Source organism: Mesoplodon mirus, assembly GCF_964341445.2.
Source record: "Mesoplodon mirus genome assembly, chromosome: 11".
In the NCBI taxonomy this organism is placed as follows: domain Eukaryota; kingdom Metazoa; phylum Chordata; class Mammalia; order Artiodactyla; family Ziphiidae; genus Mesoplodon; species Mesoplodon mirus.
In genome coordinates this window covers 78,565,880-78,587,832 of record NC_138987.1, presented here as the reverse complement: position 1 = coordinate 78,587,832, position 21,953 = coordinate 78,565,880, and the positions used below count along the sequence as shown (strand labels likewise).

General features: G+C 35.0%; 2 protein-coding genes across 5 annotated transcripts in view; one reads left to right on the top strand and one right to left on the bottom strand.

The window, feature by feature from the left end:
• The window catches only part of FAR2 (fatty acyl-CoA reductase 2), a 154,182-nt gene extending 141,908 nt beyond the window's left edge, over positions 1-12,274 (top strand). For all 4 annotated transcript variants that reach the window (XM_082636482.1, XM_082636481.1, XM_082636480.1 and 1 more), the window contains exons 9-12: positions 1,601-1,772; positions 6,296-6,425; positions 9,080-9,207; positions 10,106-12,274. In XM_082636482.1, the coding sequence (XP_082492608.1) occupies positions 1,601-1,772; positions 6,296-6,425; positions 9,080-9,207; positions 10,106-10,268 (593 nt within the window). In that variant the 3' untranslated portion in view covers positions 10,269-12,274. The remainder of the gene's footprint in view (positions 1-1,600; positions 1,773-6,295; positions 6,426-9,079; positions 9,208-10,105) is intronic.
• Positions 12,275-13,681: 1,407 nt separating this feature from the next.
• The window catches only part of ERGIC2 (ERGIC and golgi 2), a 39,162-nt gene continuing 30,890 nt past the window's right edge, over positions 13,682-21,953 (bottom strand). Inside the window, exons 11-14 of the mRNA XM_082636827.1 lie at positions 21,827-21,924; positions 19,064-19,226; positions 17,912-17,994; positions 13,682-17,742 (exon numbers count right to left, since the gene is read on the bottom strand). Of these exons, the coding sequence (XP_082492953.1) occupies positions 17,680-17,742; positions 17,912-17,994; positions 19,064-19,226; positions 21,827-21,924 (407 nt within the window). The 3' untranslated portion in view covers positions 13,682-17,679. The remainder of the gene's footprint in view (positions 17,743-17,911; positions 17,995-19,063; positions 19,227-21,826; positions 21,925-21,953) is intronic.

Below are 21,953 nucleotides of genomic sequence, written 5' to 3'. Positions count from 1 at the left end.
AGGCTTCTCATTGGGTGGCCTCTCTTGTCGCAAAGCACAGGCTCTAGGCGCACAGGCTTCAGTAGTTGTGGCATGCAGTCTCAGTAGTTGTGGCGCACGGGCTTAGTTGCTCCGCGGCATGTGGGATCTTCCCGGACCAGGGCTCGAACTCATGTCCCCTGCATTGGCAGGCAGATTCTTAGCCACTGCGCCACCAGGGAAGTCCCCAAGATACTTAAACTCTTAAATAAAAAGATGCTACATGTAAAATCCATTCCTGAGATTCAAAATAGTCTTCTTCAGTGCTGAAACTGTTTACTATCTATTTTGTGGAATAATAATATTTGAAAGTGATCTTAAAAATAATCTAGTGTGCTCACTTTATTTGGCACACAAGGCCCAGAGAGAGTTAATGATTTACTCAGTTCATATGGGGAGCTGGAGCCTGATGTAGAAGTATTGATAGGTCTCCTGAATGTGTAATGACCACCCACTAGGGATTCCTGAAAGTTAACATGAATCCCTCTAGGAGGAAAAGACCCAGGAATCAGATAATATTTTCTGTATAGGGTATATATTTTTCATACAGATTTCTAGGTAGTATCTTTTATGGGACAGTAATCATATTACCATAGTAACTGATAGCTTTCAACATAACTGAGTAATGAACTTAGGCATATTCTTTGAAAATTCTATATAAAATCAAAATTGAATTCAAACGAATGAATACCTTTTGAAAAGACATATTGGATTTACAAATGTACACTAAAAGCTTTAAACTAGGTTTTATATAAGTAATAATTTTTTTTAAAGATTATTATTTTAAAAAACTCTGGAGACAAGAGTAAAACAATTGAGTCTGACATATTCCAGAGCAGTAGGAATACCAAAGAAGTAAAAGACTGGTATTTAAAGTGAACCAACACAAAGGAGTCCTGCTTTTATATTCTCTCTTTTACTTAAATCTTTATAAAAGTTTAAGTAAAATGTCAAGAAACTTTCCTAATTTTCCTGCAAGTAAATGATCCAACCAAGGAAATGACACCCCTAGGCTCTGTCTTGGGCTTTAGAATAGATTAGATAACCTTGAAATTGAATGATGGATTTAAGTTTTTCTGAACAATACTTCACTGTACTGACTAAAACTATTTCGCCAAGAAGTTGTTTTAGAGTAAAGATTTCAAGAGAAGGACCAAATTCTTTTTTTTTTTTTTTCCCCGGTATGCGGGCCTCTCACTGCTGTGGCCCCTCCCATTGCGGAGCACAGGCTCCGGATGCGCAGGCCCAGCGGCCATGGCTCACGGGCCCAGCCGCTCCGCGGCATGTGGGATCTTCCCGGACCGGGGCACGAACCCGTGCCCCCTGCGTCGGCAGGCGGACTCTCAACCACAGCGCCACCAGGGAAGCCCCCAAATTCTTAACCTATTCAAATTGTTTGATTTTGCAGGTGACCACTTGCCCGGCATAAAAATCTTAATATTATTCTCAGAAATTGATTCGTGACTCTACATAACAAATCCTTATTATTTATTGTTTTGACCCATTGCAAATGCCATCCACTACAGTGGGTTTATATGCTCCTAGACTTAGCACTTATTCTGGGTTTTTTTTTTTCCCCCAGGGATCCAAGTCTTGGCAACCTTTGAAAAAATTCCACTTGAGAGAGCTTTCAGGAGGCCAAAGGCTGATTTCACAACCAACAACGTCACAACCCAGTACTGGAACGCAGTCAGCCACCGGGCCCCTGCCATTATCTATGACTTCTATCTGCGGCTCACGGGAAGAAAGCCCAGGTGAGAAGCTGAGACAATAGCTTTAGGAGTGTCTCTGCGTAGAAGTTTAGGGCCCCAAGTCCTTAGCCCTCCCATCACCTGGAGTTGAAAGGTGACAACTGAATCATATATATTTATGATTTTGTATATATAAGGGGACAACCAAAGCAGTAGTAGTGAAAAGCCTACCTTAGAGATCCTTTGTCATAATAAATTAAGTTATATGTTAAGGAACTTGCTTGATGAATTCAGCGGGTAATCATTCACCTACAAAGAAAAGCAACTGAGATTCTGTGCCTGGGAGTTTCTAAATTGTTAGATGATCTTAAAATGTACAATGGTGACAGCCTCACATACACACAAGGGATGGCGCATGATGATCTCATTTTCATTCTCACAACATCCCAAGGAGGATATTCTCATCATCCCAATTTTACAAATGAGGAAATGTAAGCTAAAGGAAGAATTTTAAGTAGTCTCAAAGGAAGTGACAGAGAAAAGATCTGGAGAAACCAGAACTGGATTTACTGCCACCTGGAGATGAGTGAAGAGAGTGGAGGGAACAAGGTCGAATGAAAGTATGTTGATGCTGAGGCAGCTTTGTCACCTTCCAGCTGTGTGACCTAGGACATGTCCGTTCGTACCCCTGTCTCACTTGAATAATACTATATGTGTCATCATTATCATAACTACCAAAGGCAAATCCCTGCCATCAAGCCTCAGAAGCATGATGTTAGCTCCTTTTAAAGGAAGAAGTCTCTCTCAGCGTGTTTTATTTTCATCCTTATTAACAGAGCAAATGACTGAAACTTAGACAATGTGGAGTTTATCCAAATTTTCAGAGACCTTACTTAGCGTTCATAACTCAATTTTCAGTTTCTTCTTGAGCAAGGTGAAAAGGGGATACTGTGTCTGTGGGAAAATAGTTGTATGAGGGGTTTATTAAATAAAGATGGGAAAAGAAGGAAAACCAAACATTCCTGGCAGAAACGCTAAAGCCTTTCAAATATATCGGAGTTAGAAGAAGACCTGGTTGAAGAGCAAAATTCGGTAAGTACAAAAGGAAAACACAGGAGGAAGGAGCCCAATAAAAATCTGTATGTATCTTGTTTGTAAGAAATTAAATTGTAATATTCATGGAAAAATGGTTAGGTTTGCTATGTGATAGGAATCTTAAGAATAATCTTTATGGCAGAAAATGCTAGAATCCTTCTGGACCCTTTCCTTCCCCATGTGTGTTTGTGTGTAATCGTCTATGTATTTACAACCATATATGGACATATATACAGTTTTGCTTTGAGGTAAGTGTATGTATAACTCTCTGTGTATGTATAAAGCAATCCTACATACTTTTAACTTTTTCACTTACGTTCCATGAAAATTTAAGTCATTCTGCTAGTGCTGTCTTTTCCCCCTGCTATTACAAACAATGGGGCAACAAACATGCTTTTTTTCTAGAATGTGCCTCTAGATCTGGGGTGGAGGCTGAGGGGTAGGATTGCTAGATTGGAGAGTATATGGATTTTATGACTACCACCAGGTTGCCTTAAAGGAAGCCTCTGTCAATTTACACCCCCACAACAGCAAGTGAGAGTACAAGTCTGTTCTTTCTCACTCTCATTAATACTTTGCAAAAATCAATATTTTGAATTGTCAAACTAATGACAAGGAATAGCATCTCTTTGTCACTTTGATTTGCATTTTCCTTGATTGCTGGAGGGGCTGGGCTTTCATTTGTGTATTGTACTTTCGTGTTTTCTCTGGTATGAGTTGTTTGCTTCTATTTCTCACCTGTTTTTTTTAATTTTTCTTTTTTTATTGAAGTATAGTTGATTTACAGTGTTTCAGGTATACAGCAAAGTGATTCAGATATACATATATGCATATATACACATGTACATATATATATATTCTTTTTCAGGTCCTTGTTGTTTATCTGTTTTATATATAGTAGTGTATATCTGTTAATCCCAAATTTTAAGTTTATTCCTCCCCGTTTTTCCCCTTTGGTAACCATAAGTTTGTTTTTTATGTCTGTGAATTTATTTCTGTTCTGTATAAGTTCATTTGTATCATTTTTCTTTAGATTCCACATATAAGTTATATGACATTTGTCTTTGTCTGACTTCACTTAATATGATAATCTCTAGGTCCATCCATGTTGCTACAAATGGCATTATTTCATTCCTTTTTATGGCTGAGTAATACTCCTATTTTTCTATTGGGTTGTACTTATTAATTTATGGAAGCTCTGTGTGTGTGTGTGTAAATATATATTTCATGTGTTTACTTGAAGTCAGTTTCTTATATTGTAGTTCTAATTATGAAGCTTTTTTAATACAAGGGAAGCTATATATAATGCCGGTATTAAGAGCATGGAGTTTGGAGTCAGACTTACATATTTAAATCCTGGCTTCACCAATTTATCCATATGAGCCCTAAATTACTTAACTTCTCTAACTCCTAACTTGTAAAAAGGGGATTGTAATCATACCTATTTCATAGGGTTTTACATAAGTGTGCATAGAATATAGTAATCACTATTATTACCAAAGAAGTTTAAACATTTTATGAGATAAAATGAATCACTTTCCCTTTATAGCTTTTGCATTGTATGCATTGAGAAGATCTTTACTGAGAGTAATAAATGTATTCTTTCTTTCTAAAAAAATACTATTATGCTGATATAGTCCTGTATATACAATGTTACACCATTGTATATATAATATACAATATTATATATACAATGTATATATATATATATTATATATACTATATAATCATTGTGCAATGATTCTTTTTAAAAATTAAATCTATTGAAATCCTATCAATTACGTCAGTGCTGTAGAATGGATAAAGATTGCCTTAGTCTGTTTGGGCTGCTATAACAGAATATCATAGACTAGGTGGCTTATAAACAATAGAAATTTGGGAGTTCCCTGTTGGCCTAGTAGCTAGGATTCCAGGCTTTCACTACAATGGCCCGGGTTCAATCCCTGGTCAGGGAACTGATATCCTGCAAAAAATAGAAATTTATTTCCTCACAGTACTGGAGACTAAGAAGTCTAAAATCAAGATGCTGGCAGATCCGGCACCTGCTGAGGGCCCACTTCCTGGTTCCTAGACAGCCATGTTCTCTGTGTCCTCACATGGTGGCAGGGCCAAGGGAGCTTTCTGGGGTCCCTTTTATAAGGGCATTACCCATCTGCCAAAGACTCCTTCTCCAAATGCTATCACTATTAGGAAGAATAGGTTTCAACAGATGAATTGTGGGAGGACATAAATATTCAGTCTACAGCCAAGATGTTAGATAACAATAGTAAATGGAACCCTATTATGATGCTTATATTGATTCTACCTCCTTGCCTAAGAACTTCCCATGATACCATGAGAGAAGTACCTCATGAGTCATCAGGAATATGGGCAGTAGGATTTGACCAGAAATAGGACCAAATTCCCCGAATAGCATCATAAGTCTTTATGAGGTCAACTATAGTAATAACTATTACCAAGATTAACCTAACTGATTAAGATAAAAATCGAATGTTCTATAGGCCAAAGGTGATCTGTAACCAGAAAATCTAGACTTGAGCATTAGCCATGTGACCTTGAACCTATTAATCCATCTGTAAAATGAAGATAAACAGTATAGACCCTGACTAATTCACAGAATCATACTGTGAGGATCAAATAAGAAAGAATACAAAGTTTTTTTACAAATTGTTATAAAGTTGGGAAGTTCAAACAGCAGGTCCTGACCATGGGGTTAGAAGATGTGATCCATCTCAAGCAATGGGATACAGGGGGTGAGTTTACAGAGGCTTTTTGAAGTCCGTCAAAACTGAGTTGGAATTTTGGCTTTGACACATTATATTATCACAGCCACTTAATCTTTCTTAAGTTTACATAAAAATGCAGATAAATACCTACCTAACAGGGATGTTATGGGAATTAGTGGAGATAATATTTTTTAAAAGTATCAGCACTAGGCCTAACTGAGTAAATTATTAACAAATAAACTATTTTCCCCTTAAATCTCCGTTACAGTTAATAACTGTTTTTGGTTCATTGGACGCTAGTACAGTCACCACTTCTGCCTAGAAGTTATATAAGACCTCGAATCAATTAGTTTTTTTTTTTTTTTAATCCAAGAACATACAATAAAAAAGAGAAATAAATTTCCTTATTGTCTACCTCAGAATTCAAAGAATGAACAGTATGTCATCAGGGGTGGATACCTGGCTAGGCTTTTAAAGTATTTGCAACTCTTGAGAAAGAGATGGTAGAAAAGAGGAAAAGAAGTTTAGTGGTATTAAAATGCCTGATAGAACAAGCACCTTTAGATTCATCCCCTTCCCTTCATTCAACAGAGTGTTAACATGGAAGGGGGGAAATATAAGAGTTTTAATGTGGAATTGGAAAAAGTGGGAAGAAATAATTTTTATATTTTTTCAAACATAATTTGTCATATATCCCTATAGAGTAGCAGGGAATCAGCCATCTGTGGTGCACTGATACTCGCTTCTATGTGATCTTTACCTCAGGATGACAAAACTCATGAATCGGCTTTTAAGAACCCTTTCCATGCTGGAGTATTTCATCAACCGGAGTTGGGAATGGAGCACATACAATACAGAAATGCTGATGTCCAAGCTGAGTCCTGAAGACCAAAGAGTGAGTACAGCACTGACAACCAACAGGAAAACCTTATCCATTCAGAATTTAGAATTATTTGACCCGGAGAGCTGATGAATAAAGGATGTTTTTGTTATATACACGGAATTTTTTTTCTTTTTTGGCTAAGAAAATCAGTGAATGCTATCAACACAATTGCAGGAAGCAAGTTTAATGTAGGTAAGAGGTCTAGGTTCTTAGCCTTTGGCTAGCTTCTCACTGCTGTTCTGCAGTCAGGTCTCATATACTTTGTTTCAATCCCTTGTTCAACTTCCATAGCTGTTAACTTTTCAACAAATCCTCAGTACCTCTATCTTTCCCCCCTAACCTCTAAAACATATGACTTCAATGAAAAATAATAATTTTACTGGCCAGGAACTCTCTCGTCCACTGTTCTTGTCAAAACAAAATCGTTCTGCATCTCCAAAGCTACAGTTCCTTCCTTCTTATCTTTTTAGAAAAGCTAACCCTTCCACCTCTGCATTCTAGCCCAGCTTAGACCTCCCACCATCAGCATTGCCCTCTCTCTAGCATTGTCAGTCTTCTTCCCTATAATGATTTCTCTTTGACAATTCAGACGTTTATTTCTCAAGATAGGACTTCACTTTAATTGCTCAGGATCAGTGCCATTTATTTCTATATATTAGCTTCTTAGCAGTCACAAATGTTGTCCTGAAATTCACAAATATAGAAATCTTCTGTACTTTGTACATGTCCCTAGCTTCATTTTCTCAGTCATTTATTCCTTGAGCATATCCTTAGTTTTTAATTAAGCTTTAAAGATTTCACTGTCTTGACATTTTCCGCTAAAATTTTTTTAAAAGAAAGAAAAGATAAATTTCTTGATTTATCTTGTGCTTGCCAGCATGTAGAAGAAACCAAATCATGCTGAGAAGTAAATGTTAGATGGCTAGCTAGCCTCACCTGCTAGCTCGTACATACCGGCCTCATAGAGCATGATTCAAATCCAAGTCCTAAAATTACTTCCCACCATGGAAACTAAGGGTTACTTGCAGTCAGACACGATGTTAAATATACCAGTTGAGATTTAGATGGATATTTTAACTGAAATCATCGCTGTGAACCTCTAAAATGGACATGAAATAGAGCTTTTTTTTTCAGAAATGTTTACATGCCTGTATAGACAAAATTTTTCTAAGCACCTGTGTTTAAAATGCATGGATCAAACCAGCTTATTTTTTAAAACCCCTCAGGCTATTAGAAATTATTTTTAAAATTAGCATCAAATGTTATATAGGCTTATCTTTATTGCATTTTCTCCATGGAATTTACCCATCTAAATAATTCAAAAGGTAATAAGCTTAGAGTTTCATTTTTGACATTTTACAAATATTTTTACTTAAAATAACTAAAAATTTTGTGAAAAAAAGAATAAAAACTGCAGTGGATTTAACATATGCTTTCCAAATATCTTAGCAAAGGTAATAGTCCTGAATACTTGGATATAATTGCCAAACTCTGGTGTGGCTCAGAATTCAGTTTCATTTGCCATATGGAATGAGGATTCCAAACTAAGGTTTCACTGAAATCTAACTAACTTAGAAATATGAAATAGCATAAAAATAAAAGCCTTTGTTTATATAGATGAATAAGTACGATTTAGTGATACTGTGGAAAATAAACAAATCCAAACAAAGTGATACAGAATTACTTTTGGAAAGCAATTCAGCTTTTGGACAAGTCTGTGAAACTCTCTGGAACTCGTTAATCTCATCTGCCTTCTTTGTTAATACTCCAATTTATTTCACAAAGATTTGGGATAACTTGCAATAAATACATGTAATAAAAGAACAAAACAGAAATAAAACATCAAACCAGGAAAAATATGTACTAAAATATGAAATCAAGAGTAAGAATGGAAAAACAACATTCATATGCAGTCTACAAGATCCTACTAAGACACTGCAGTTAAGCAGGAAATGTGTTCTTAAGATTTCTGGTGGCAAAGTGAAAAGAAAATATAGTTTCAAGGCATTCTCTGTCTAAGAAAAGAAAATACACTAGTGTTCTAAGAGAAGCAAAGCTTTTCTTACCACTCTGAATGTTTCTGAAGGGCTTCGTTTTGTGGCACACCAAGAAACATAATGGATAACATCTCAAAAGCAAAGATAGAATATAAATTCTGCTAAGTTAGTCCTTAAAGCTTTGATTTAAGCCTTTGGTTTAAACTTAAGTCCAAAGTTTACCTTAATCAGCATAATGAAGTAGTGATATTTCAGGAAAGGGTGCTAGGGCAAGGGGACAACACCAAAATTTAAGAATAATGAAAAGAAAACGACATATTATAATTTGTTTTGGTCCCTAACATATTTATTCTCTTTAAAAAAATAATCCTTATTTACTTGAAATTAAATTAACCTTCACCAGACTAATACCAGTTCCTTTAAATTTCCAAGACTTCCTAAAGGTCAAATATTTGTGCTTGATCCATGTTTAAATATTCATATATAAATGGTAATCCATATTGTTACTGCCTTTAAAATAACAGCTCAAATCATCTCGTTTGGAGGGGTACAACCTAAATCTTCCAAACTGAATGTCACTCATTTAGGTAAAAGAAACTTCATCAAATGAACAAAGTGATCGTCCAGCAGTGCAATTCTGAGAATCCATAATCTCTTCTTGCCTTTCAGGTATTCAACTTCGATGTGCGCCAGTTGAATTGGTTGGAATACATTGAAAATTATGTTTTAGGAGTTAAGAAGTACTTATTGAAAGAGGATATGGCTGGGATCCCAGAAGCAAAGCAACACTTAAAAAGGTAAATATAATCGGTCAGTTAATATTTACTGAGCACTTACCATGTGTACCTGATTTTATACCAGACATGAAATATGAGCGGGGGAGGAGAGGAATTAATATTTTTTGAGCCTTTATACTATATACCCTGTAATATACCGTTTCATTTAGACTTTACCACAGCCCTGTGAGGCAGGTATTATTTCTGTTACCCCATTTTTATCAAAGAGCTATTTAAGCTCAAAGAAAGTAAGTGGGCAAGTCGCACATGGTAAGTGCAGGAGCCAGATATGAACCCAAGTTTCTTTTTTCTACCAACATTCTGTCATAATGTGGTATAGAGAAAGAATACCCAACAGGCAGGAAACCTGATTGTGCTATTTAACATGGGCAAATCAGTTAATCACTCTTCAAGACCTTTGACTGCCTGAAATTTCTTTCAATAATTAATCCCTAAGGGACAAAGAATTATAGTAATCTGACATAATTCTGGTAGAAGCGAAGGGTTTTTAATGCAGAGATGATAAGGATGGGAAAAGTAATTGCAAACTGAGAGGAACGTTGCATAGCAAGAACTTTAGAACTTACCCTCTAGTGAACAAGAACCAGGGAAGATTTGTGATATATAGTAATACGATCAAAGTATATTTAAGAAAGATTATGTTAGCCATGTTTATAAGACAGGTTAAAGCAGGTATGAGAAAGAGAAACTAGTCAGGGGAATACTATAGAAATGATTACTCAGAAGGCATGTGGTGGAAATGAAAGATATCAAAATCAAAAGGCCATCAGGTAGTGCCACATACCTAAGCACTTAGTTATTTGCTGGTCATAGCCAGGAAAAGATACATTTATGCTTCAAATAACATAGTTGGGTATTTGGTACTGTTTTGACTTTGGTTATATATGTCTGTTTCCAGGCTGCGAAATATTCACTACCTCTTTAATACTGCCCTCTTCCTCATCGCCTGGCGCCTTCTCATTGCAAGATCTCAGGTGGCTCGGAATGTGTGGTTCTTCATCGTGAGCTTTTGTTACAAATTCCTCTCCTACTTTAGGGCGTCCAGCACACTCAAGGTCTGAGAACATTTGGCGATCTCCTTTTGTTTGGAGCTCAGATACCTCTAAAACAGCAACTGTGGTTCTCAAGATTAGGTAGTAACAAATATGTCCAAGTCATTACCTGTCAAATGTGCTGTCATGTATTCATCTTTATTTCTTAACTATACATTTTTATTTCAGTGAGAAGGAAAGTCATATCCTAGCCTATAATCATACATATGTTAGGAAAAAATTGTTTCCTGATTGTTTCCTAACACTCTATTCTATGCTCTTGAATATAAAACACCAAAGTACACCCATCTTCCCATAGTTAGCTTTTTCCTCCTCGAGAGGACTAATTTCAACTCAATAAACATGGAAGAACACATGGTAGAAGCTGAGCTATGCTAAAGAAAGGCAGTTCTGACCTTTGAACCATTCTAGTGTACTTAGTATAAAGGTTTAAAATCAAGGTAAGTAGAGGAAGGAAGGTCTCAACATCTTCACAAATGCTGTTAGAGAAATAATTCTCCACCGAGGTTTCTGCTTTCTTTTTGTGTTATACCATGGAGTCCTGGTTGAGGGCTGGGGGGTTAGAAAAGTGGGTTCACATTTAACATTTTCCTTAACTATACCCACTTCTGAAAGCTAAAAAAAACCAAGAGGTGTAAATAATTACGTATAAAGTGAAGGCTCAAGTGTATTTTCATTAGGACTGTTTATTATACTTTTAAGTAAAAATTAGTTCCCGTAATTTGAATTTGACATCTATTATTTCTAAATCTTTTGAATCACCAGTTTTCCTGATAACCTCCTAAGGGTTTCCCTCTTCTTCATTAAAGTCTCCAAATCCTTTATATTTAAGTTTATATTGCTCAGGCCTCGATTAGAGATTAGAGTGACTAATGTTAGAGGAAGGTTCTAGGCTAGAATCATGTAAAAACCCATTCCCCTGATCTTTGCCATTGAGGAAAGCAAAATTTCAAATAAAATTTCAAATGCTAGTTTTAGCTTTTTCTATAAGTGGGGAAGTTTACTGTTTCACCAGGATTTGCTAGTATCTTGATCACTCCAGTTGCAGAGTGTTACCTGTAGAATGTAAAGCAGAAGAGGACAGACTTCATTAAGTGACTCTAAGTTTAGAGAACAGGTGTTGTTTTGTTTAAAAATATTTTATGTATAATGCAAATGAGTAAAAAACTAACCTCAAAATCCTATATTAATAATATAACTGTTATCCCAACTTTCCTCATATTTGAGAGACGCGTGCATGTTGGATTGCAGCATTTCATGTTAAAAACATGGACTATGATTCAAATATAGTACCTGGGGCCTAAGCAACTAAAAATAATCACAACTACTTGAAAATGACATGAGCATAAAATGTTAACGACAGTTATATTTATGCTCACTTTCTGAGATAATTGGTTAAGACTCAGAAAGGCACACTAGGTGGCCGAAGTATACTAGGGCCATGAGGATGACTTCTAGCCCAATATTACTTGAGATTTTTCTGAACCTCATAAAGGGCATTTGGGGGGGAACTCTTCTGGGTGTCGTTCCCAATCTCATCTAAGTTCTGGGAACTACTTCCCAGGGCAGACAACCCAGTTCTGAAACAAAGTACTTGGTTATCTTCAGTTTGAGATGTCTGTATGACATGTTTGAGTTACATTAAGATACAAACTGTAGATAATGATAAAAATGAAATCAAGATACAATTCAATGAAATTGGACAAAACATAATAGTTCTAAGAATTTACTATCTTTTGATTATTTTATGTTTCACCAATTCAATAAATTCCACTGATCAAGTATTCACATTTTGACTTGATTAAACGAAAATTTGAATTAAAAAATGGTTTCCTTTCTAGTGTTTAACTGCTGACTACTGCAGTTGATCTCCTGCCTCCTCCCTAGAAAACTGATATAATCTAAAGAAACTACCAGTTGAATATAAATTAACACATACCCATAACGCTTCATTTTTTTCAGACACCATTAATAGGGTTACATTTACATGTTGAAGTATGTTCTACCCGTGACATTAGAGAAATGACATGAATAAAGTTCTCTTGTGATAATTAAGCAGCTTGTGATGATTAAGGAGTAAAAGGAGGTATCTGCATGAAAGAAAATCCCTAGTTATTTTACATCAAGACCAAGTGACAATAACTTGAGTGCCTAATATATACTCTCCAATGAGAAAGAACCTTCCACTTTTGGGAAGAAGGGGACAGTGAGGACAAAGAAAAGGTTATGTTTAAAAAGAAGTTTTGGTAATCCCTATATTCTGCACCCATAAGATATATGATACAGTAACAAACAGAGTTGAAGACAGTCACCAGCTGAGGCAATTAATACTAAAAAAGTTGAGGCAGATGAGCACACAAATCAGAAAAACATTTCTCACAATTTTATACTAACCTAACGTCATCCCCAGTTAACAGCTCACTTTAATAAACTGATTTAGAATCTCAAGGTAAATAGACTGATCTGAGAAGGGACTAATACCCAAATAGTGTGTTATCTCACAGCGAATATAACAATTAAAGTACGTCAGCCTAAAGCTTCCAAAAACATCAATAATTTTTAAAGTTCATGTGAATCACATGCAAATTTCCACACAGCTATTTTTCTCTGTAACTGCAAATCTAATAATTATATTCTAGAAACATAAGCAACTGCCTAGAGTAAAAAGTAATGACTGTCCCATGTGCCCACAAAGAGATATGGAAAAATGTCCACTGCCTAGAATACTTCTTAAAAATATTTTTAAAAATTACAAAATAGGGGCTTCCCTGGTGGCGCAGTGGTTGAGAGTCCGCCTGCTGGTGCAGGGGACACGGGTTCGTGCCCCAGTCCGGGAAGATCCCACATGCCGCGGAGTGGCTGGGCCCGTGAGCCATGGCCGCTGAGCCTGCGCGTCCGGAGCCTGTGCTCCGCAACGGGAGAGGCCACAACAGTGAGAGGCCCATGTACCGCAAAAAAAAAAAAAAAAAAAAAAAATACAAAATAGGGCTTCCTTGGTGGCGCAGTGGTTAAGAATCCGCCTGCCAATGCAGGGGACACGGGTTCGAGCCCTGGTCCGGTAAGACCCCACATGCCACGGAGCAACTAAGCCCATGTGCCACAACTACTGAGCCTGCGCTCCAGAGCCCGCAAGCCACAACTACTGAAGCCCAGGAGCCTAGTAGAGCCCGTGCTCCGCAACAAGAGAAGCCACCGCAATGAGAAGCCCTCGCACCGCAACGAAGAGTAGCCCCCGCTCACTGCAACTAGAGAAAGCCCGCATGCAGCAACGAAGACCCAAGGCAGCCAAAAATACATAAATTAAAATAATTTTTTTTTAAAAATTACAAAATAAAGTTAGAAATTGCTGGTTTTAGGGATGTAACTGGCTTGAAAGACAGGAATGCCTTGTGAGGTGTAGATACAATTATGACAAAGGATACTTAACTGAAATTGAGTTTTAATAGCTAGAAACAGCTCTCTTAACACACAGGTAAACATTTTATGTGTGTCCCTACTTTATTTGAAATAGCAGTTCCAAGCTGGAACTGTGAATCGGCTGGGGAGATGTGGGGTTGGGGAACTTTCATCAATCCTAGCAAAATATCTTAAAGAAATTAAAGGTAGGTATAATACAAGAAATCACCAAATTGACTTGCATAGTTGCTTGGAAACAGAATTTACAAAATATTCATTACATAGTTATATGCCGTGTTGCTGAAGGTCTGCTTTAGTATGTAGCTTTCATCAATGTACACTTTACCCCCACACCTTCTCATTCTGAGTTTTACCTTAAAATTATTACACAAATAACATAAGTGAGTTACGATGTTTGGAAGAATTGTTCATCTAATTTCTTTTGATAAATACCCAGTACAACTTGGAGTTGCTGAAACAAAACTATTAAATGTTTTCCTGATTATAATCTGCTTACAGCTTTATAAACTTGAGTCAACTGCTCAATTTTCATCACTCGTCCATTCATAACATGAAAAATACAGAATAAATCCAATCTCATACAGCAATTTAGCTCCATCTGAAGCAAAGGAAATGTAACTGAGTGATAAAGATTGCTGTAGTTTTCCTAGAAGGACAAGGAAAAATATGAGGAACTGAGCCTTATTTGGGGGTACATGATCGTAAAGGGACAAAGAAGTTGTTGTACAATTTATTTTATTTAGAGTCCAAATGTTCAGGACTGAGACACTAAATGAGTCTTTTGTGGTTTTTTTCTCTTAAAACGACACAATAAAAAAACTACAAGAAAACCAAAAAATCCAAGGCAGTTTGTTTCCTACTCTTAAAATAATGCTAAGTGACACTGTCACTAAAATATTTCAAAAGGGGTGGGGGGAACTACAATAAAGAAATAACTTGGATACTACTCCAGGCATCATACCATAAGGTAGTGAACAAATAGTGATCTATTTGGACAGTGCTGACAAAAGGTGGACTCACTTTGAAGGTTTGCTACAGCTCCAAACAGAAAGGGAGGAACTTAAGTACTAGGTTAAAGGGCATGATGAGATTTTAAAGATCCTAAGGCTCATGTTTAAGTAATTTTTGAACATTCAAATATATGCATCTCGAACTGAAGTTTAAGATTCAAAATTTTAAATTCTGAAGCAAGGGGGTTGCATATAAATTTACTTTTTGTTACTTGAATTACTAACCTAAGACGTAAAGACAATGCACGTCTACTTATACCATTAAAAAATTAGGAGATCTTAGTCATTCCTTGATGAATTCCAAAATTAAGTTAGTATTAAAGATTGTAAACTTTGCATTAGTAAATTATTATAAAAATTCAGTGCTTTATATCATAAAATGTATACGAGAAAAGTGTAGTATTAATCACCTAAATTGAGAATTAGAAATAATTTTGTATTCCTCATATTGAGTTAAGCTTTTACCAAGAGGTAGTCTAAGATGTACAAATACTATAGCAGAAAATTATTCACCTAAACGTTTCATCTCCTTTTATAGGCCAATATATGCAAACACAGTTTAAAAAAAACACATTTCACATAATTTGAGATCTCAACTCTTAAAAATATTTAGGATGGAATATGTATACACAGATATTATGAATGCCCTAATAAAATAAAGAGGATTGAGTAATAAAGTTGGATATCCTACTGGAAGCACCCCAGGCACACACCAAGACTACATAATAGACCAGTACAGTGTTCTCTGCAACGGAAAAGAAACACTTGGTGAGGTCAAAAACTCCTAATAAATCCTAACATGTAAGTATACTTCATCATTCATCATACAAAGGGCTGGTCAGAATCTTAACACTTTGATTGCCCAAAATCTGACCCTATTTGAGGAGTTTCAGGTGGAAACCTTTCTTAACTTTTAAAATGGAAATCAATGGCAAAGTAGGATTTTGCTTCAAAGAAATTCCTTTTATAGTCAGTTTTAATGGGACAGATTAATTCCATTAAAATTTTAATATGGTATTTGGAAAACACGGAAACAATTAAAAATCATATGTAAGTACCAAAATAATTTTTAAAATCCTTCTTAAAGATACTTAACTGTCATAATCCTAACTGAAAGAAAATAATTCTAAATCAACATTTTTTCATCCTATTAAAAAAAAACCCTGAAACTTAATTGAACTTTCTGATAAGCAGATTCACAGAACTGACATTCAGTCTAAAACAGCTAAAATTTTAATTCTAATTAAAATTCCTTTTCCTAGTCTATCTTCATTGGAAATAATATCTGAAGAAAAGAAATGAGAAATACAGAGACAACCATTCATTATTTGGAATTTTCTGAATTCAAAAACCTTTCAAAGCATGTTTGTTACCTATATTAATCAGTTAATTTAATGGCTCAATGATAAACTGTATATCTTAAACAATGATACTTCTGTTATTATCTGCAAAATACCATTCCACATAAGCTTGAATGAAAAGTAGTTTTATCAGTATTTCTCCTTCTCTCCATTACGTTATCTGCCCCAACTGTTTGACTTTTCTTTTACCTTTTAAAAGAATGCAATTTGAAAAACTCTAACTTGTGATGCCCTGTTCTCTAAAAGCCACCATTTTAAATCTTGTCTTTTAGTCTTGGCCTTGTTACTTACCTGGAATTTTGTCTCCCCATTTCCCTAAATGACTTAAACCATGAGGACTGGTTGATGATTCTTCTACTATCATTATTACAAAAGGAAAAATGATATTGGCACACATATTCCAAATTTAGTTTTTAACAGCACCTGAGTGATATACCCCTCTATTTTCAATCTTTTATAGTCTATAAATTTAAAATCAATCCTTAAATAGTAAGAAAGCTAGACCAACACAATCTAATACAAAATCAATCACATTCAGGATATTCTGAATGCAGATACTTTCTTAATACAGTTTTACAGTTTAACGGACATTGCTTAATATTATAATCTCTCAGATCTGACATTATCTTGTCTTAAATATTTGCCTCGTGCTTCTGTTTTATTTAAAGTGACCCTGTTGCCCACTGACCACAACACACACAAAATATGCTACTTATCCTCTTAATCTTTTACAGACTGGTAATTTTCATCATTAGTAGTTGATCTTTTTATTACTCACCCCCTGTTCCCAAAGTATACCAATAATAAGGATCAGATTAGGAAACTTAGCATCTTTTTTTAAAGATGTGCTTTCTTCTCCCTGTATAAGTGCCCACTATATAATTTGTGAATGATACCTCTGTTACATATTACAGCATCTATGTACCTGCCCCTGTAAGAATTCACCTTAGTCTTTCATGACCCTGCCCTGATCAGAAAAGTCAATCGCCAGAGTTTAAAGAAAAGCAGTAACTGTCCTCAGACTGAATTATTGGATAAATGGTCTTGTCGTTATGGCTTAACAGTAATATGGCTATAACACAGAGGCCCCTCCCTCTCTTCCTTTATTAACAATGTGACCTGACCACACTTTTTACTCTCTTCCTTTATTAACAATGTGACCTGACCACACTTTTTTTAAAGTCTAGACTAGTTTTCCACGTTTTACATATTTTATTCTGACATCATATCTTTTAAAAACAAACAGATGCAAACATTTGCACTTATCAATGCCATTTTCTTTAGATGTGGTTTGACTTCTTCCTTCAGGCTCTTTGTCATCAAGAAGCAAGGTTTGATTTCGATACTGCCGTTTGCTATGAAAATATCAGAAGGGGTCATCTTCAACGCAATATTCCAGTTGGGCTTATTCACTGATTAGATTAGCTGTATAATTTCTTCTAGGACATTTGTAACAGACACAACACACATAGGATTTCAGTTTGGGATTTTTTCTTTTTTTTGTTTTTTCCCTAGGGTGATTCCTGCTTCTCATTCATATTTTCTTTTCTTTGAATATATTGCACAATATTTTATTATTAAAAAAGGTTTTACATCTCCGACAAAAAGTTTTTCTCCTTTACCTGGGAGGTGCTAATGTGTATTATTTTCTAAAAGAGGTAAGTGGTTGTCTGTGTGGCCATCTTCAAAGGGAACCTAGGGAGGAACAAAAAGACCGAAGCATTAGTTTTATTCCTTACACTATTTCCTCTAAACACAACACTTTATTTTGGGCAATTTCTTTCTGGGCGCCAAGAGCTACTATTTAGATTTAACAATGATACTATGACTTAGAGATCAGCACCGTTTATACTACACCACTTACAGAATTGATGGGTTTGTAGGCTCCAAGTCTGAAACGACAGTAAATTATTTCGACTATAAATTTTCCAATTCCATGTAACATGCCTGTAATAAAAAATAAGTTTATGTTTTTAATTAAATTATGCTTTTAATGAAGTTTCTTCCTAAGTTATTCATTTCCTAATTTTGTAAGTAAGAACAAAAAACTATTATAAAGGAATAGATAAGGAAGGAAACAGTTTGCTTTATTCACTTCCACAGTCAAAAATATCAAGACAATTGAATTTTAAAATAAATGAATTTGTTTTCAAAATCACAAAGCCATATAATTCATGACCTTGACAAAGCAATCTTTTCAAAGGTGCTTAATATGTCTCACACCTACACAATTTTGAAAAATAAATACTACTAGCACCACAAATTTAAATGACTCTAAATAAAGCAGTGACAAAAACTTTCATAAGAAAAGCTATTCATCCATTTAAAAAATATAATTCAAACTACATAAACTCCATGTAATATTAAATAGAGGTTAGGATAAAAAAGGAACTGTTTCCTTATCTATTATACTCAACTCTCAAATTTTCACAATTACAATTCTGCAAGTTATCTTTGAGAGAATCCCATAATCTTAGGGCGAAAGACCAAAAGTCATAAAAACATTACTGACTAAAAAATTTGGTTTCACATATTTCATAGTTCAACATACCATAAAATACAATTTTACACTGTGCACAGTTAAAAATACCTTAACTGAAAAAGAAAATTTACATTCAAAGTATCTACTATTTCTAGGCATTTTCTCATCTAATCCTACAACACACTTGCAAGTTAGATATTATTATTCTCATTTTTATATAGAGAAAACAAGTTCAGAAAATTCAGGTGACCTACACAAAGCTATCACCATGTAAATGACAGAACTTGGGTCCAATTCTAGGCTCCCTCTAGCACACTAAGTAATCTCCCGTAAATCACTGAATGCAGTGAACTTAGTTATGTGTAACGCTTAATCAATACAATTTTTGAGGTCTGAAATTAAATCTTAAAGAAAAAGTTAAGTATCAAAACATGAGAATGTGTATATTTCTTTCCCCTTTTAAGTAAAACCATCTTGATTTTTACTGTTAGCAAAACTTTTAGAAATTAGACAAAAAAAGGAATGAATCTTAACCTGTTGTTGAAAAGATTCCTCCAACAATACCACAAAGCCTTACAAAAAACTGCCAGAATGGCATATGCTCCTCAGTAACTGTCACCATAAGAGAGCTGAGATCATATTTCATAAAAATCCCAGAGACTCCATGGCTGCCTGCAGCATGGTTAATGACACGTTCCTAAAGGAAGGCAAAAGGAAGGGGAAAGAGAGGAGGAAGAGACAAACAGGATTCACATCATTAGGTTACTTGTATACAGTCAATATGAAGCCCTCCAGCCCTCCTGAACAAGAGGGACATCCAAATCTCTTTATGAATTGTCCTACTAGACCAAGCTCTCCAGAAATAAGCCAGAATAATACAGAATAATTTCTCCAGAAATTATTCTGTATTCTTTGTATGGTTAGCTTTTGAAGCAATCAAAAGAACAGAATCATTTTTTACTATTTTCTCAAAAAGGTCACTTTACATACTACAAGGTTTCTACTAAACTCAAAGAGTTTATATGGCACATTCTTCATTGACCAAATCAATGAAAACTACATTCCTATTTTGACATACTTTTTGTATTATTTCTTTGCTAAGAATTTACAAAATAATTCTATCTACTTCCTGTCATTTGAATGATAAGATTTAAAACCAATTTCAATTGTTGTTGTTCATTTTAAACTATATGAAATAGAGTACAGGAAGAAAACATAATACATTAATTTGAAAGATATCAATATCTGAGCTACTGGTTCAGTTTTTAAAGGAAATTTTTCTTGAAAGGAGTGTAACTAAAGTTATAAACCTACCACAGTGTGCACACTGAGTGAGAATATATTGTTTCATTCCATTCTGTTTACACTTCAAAACTCAAGTTTGCAAATTTCTAATAAATTTCTATTATAGCGTGAAACAACTATGCTACCACAGTGCTTTGCTATGATTTTTGTGTCAGGCCCTACCTGTTTTTACTAAGCTGTAACTAAACTGCAAGCTTTAGGAAGACAAGTAACGTGGGAAATTAAAACAATTTCATGTGGGCATTACAAAACCTCTTTGCCTATTAGCACAACAGAGCCTTATAAGCCATTGATCAAGTTTCCAATATAAAGTGACTTCATCTTAAAGTTCTGATAAGTTCAATATTTTGCCAAAATTATAAATATATTGTCATCACCTATGTGAGTGGATATTGTTTTAGGGATCACGGTGTCTACATAACAAAAGACTCAAAATGATTCACTTTTGATCTAGGACCAATGAAGGTCAGCCCTGTCCTTCTCATCCTCCACTCTACCAACTCCAGTTACTCCTTTTTTTTTTTTAAAGTGAAATACAACCACTGTAGTTGTCCTACAGTACTAACACACCCCACAAAGGTCAAATGCTCTGGGATTCTTTTTTTTTCTTGTTAATTTACTTTTGTTATTTAAAATACATCCTGGAGATAATTTCATATCAGTATATAGTTATCTTTCTCTCTCTCTTTTTTAAAGTTGCATGTTCCTCCACTGTGTCGATGTATCACTTGGGTTGTTTCCAGTCTTCTGCCATTACAAGTAACAAAACGAATAATCTCATATACAACATCACTTTTTTTCCACCGTATCTTTGGATTTAATTTCTAGAAGTGGGATTGCTGGGTCAAAAGGTAAATGCATATGTCATTTTGCAGATATTGCCAAACTCCCTTCCAAGAGACTATGCCATTTTGCACTTCCTTAGCAATGTATGCATTCCTGTTTTTCCCAAAGTCATGCTGCTGTGTAGACTGCCTGACCTTCAGGTGTTGCCAACCTTAGTGAGAAATGCTATCTCCCCACCCATAAAGAAATGCTAAAAAGCACAATATATACTTGTAGACACTTTAGTTTCTCTTTCTCTCTGCATGTGAGTGTGTGCATGCACACACACACACACGGGAGTTACACATACTTGATTTTTCCTCCTGAACCATTTGAAAAGTTATAAACACATGACACTTCACTCCTAAAAACTTTAGTATTTAGTTTTCCAAGAACAAGGAAAACTCTACAATTACTGAGGACATAGTCAACATAAGTTATAAGACTATCAAAGGAAAATTTCATATGGAGGAAAGCAGATTTTTAAAAGCAGTTAAATTCTGGAATTCTTCTGGATACTAATACTTGAATATTCACCATTTTTCAACACAATAAGAAAATATAGCTTATAAAAATAAAAAATTAACAACAAAAAGAATGAAAGAAAGAAAGAAAACATGGCCCTAGAGTAGGTGAGAAATCTGTTAAACTGCCCAATTCCAAAATTCTGCTTCTCATTATCAATATTTACTTATAAGGCCACTCCACCCTAAGGTTGCAGAACGTCTGTCCTCTAAATTAGATGAATATGAAGCCCTAACTTAGGAAGGCTATCTGAGTCACAATAACCATGCGTGTCCCAGGGTAGATACATTAATTAAAAAATAAATAACAGAGAAATCAGAAAATCTGCTGGTAGATTACAAAAACTGCTTATACCAATACATGGGAAAACATTAAATATTAAGATATTGAGTAAAATAATTATCATAGTTTAATCATTTTTTTACTAATTGAATAGAAAACATTCCAGATTTTTAAAATATACTTTTCTTACTCTAAAACATACTTAATACCCATTTCTGATATTTTATTGACTTAAAATAAAATGTCAATGCATTTCAAATTTTAAAGGGGGGAGGGCATTACCTGAAACTCCAAACTAATTTTGTAGCAGGACTATAAAATGCTTTAAAAAAATAATTTTACCAGGTGGATTCAACTTACCCTTTCTGTCACAGAAAACTGATGGGTGTCTGCTGAAATTTTATATGTATGTAGTTTTGTTGGCACGATTGTAATAAAATATTGGAACATCTGGTTGTCTAGAATAAAAACAAAATGTAGTTTTTTT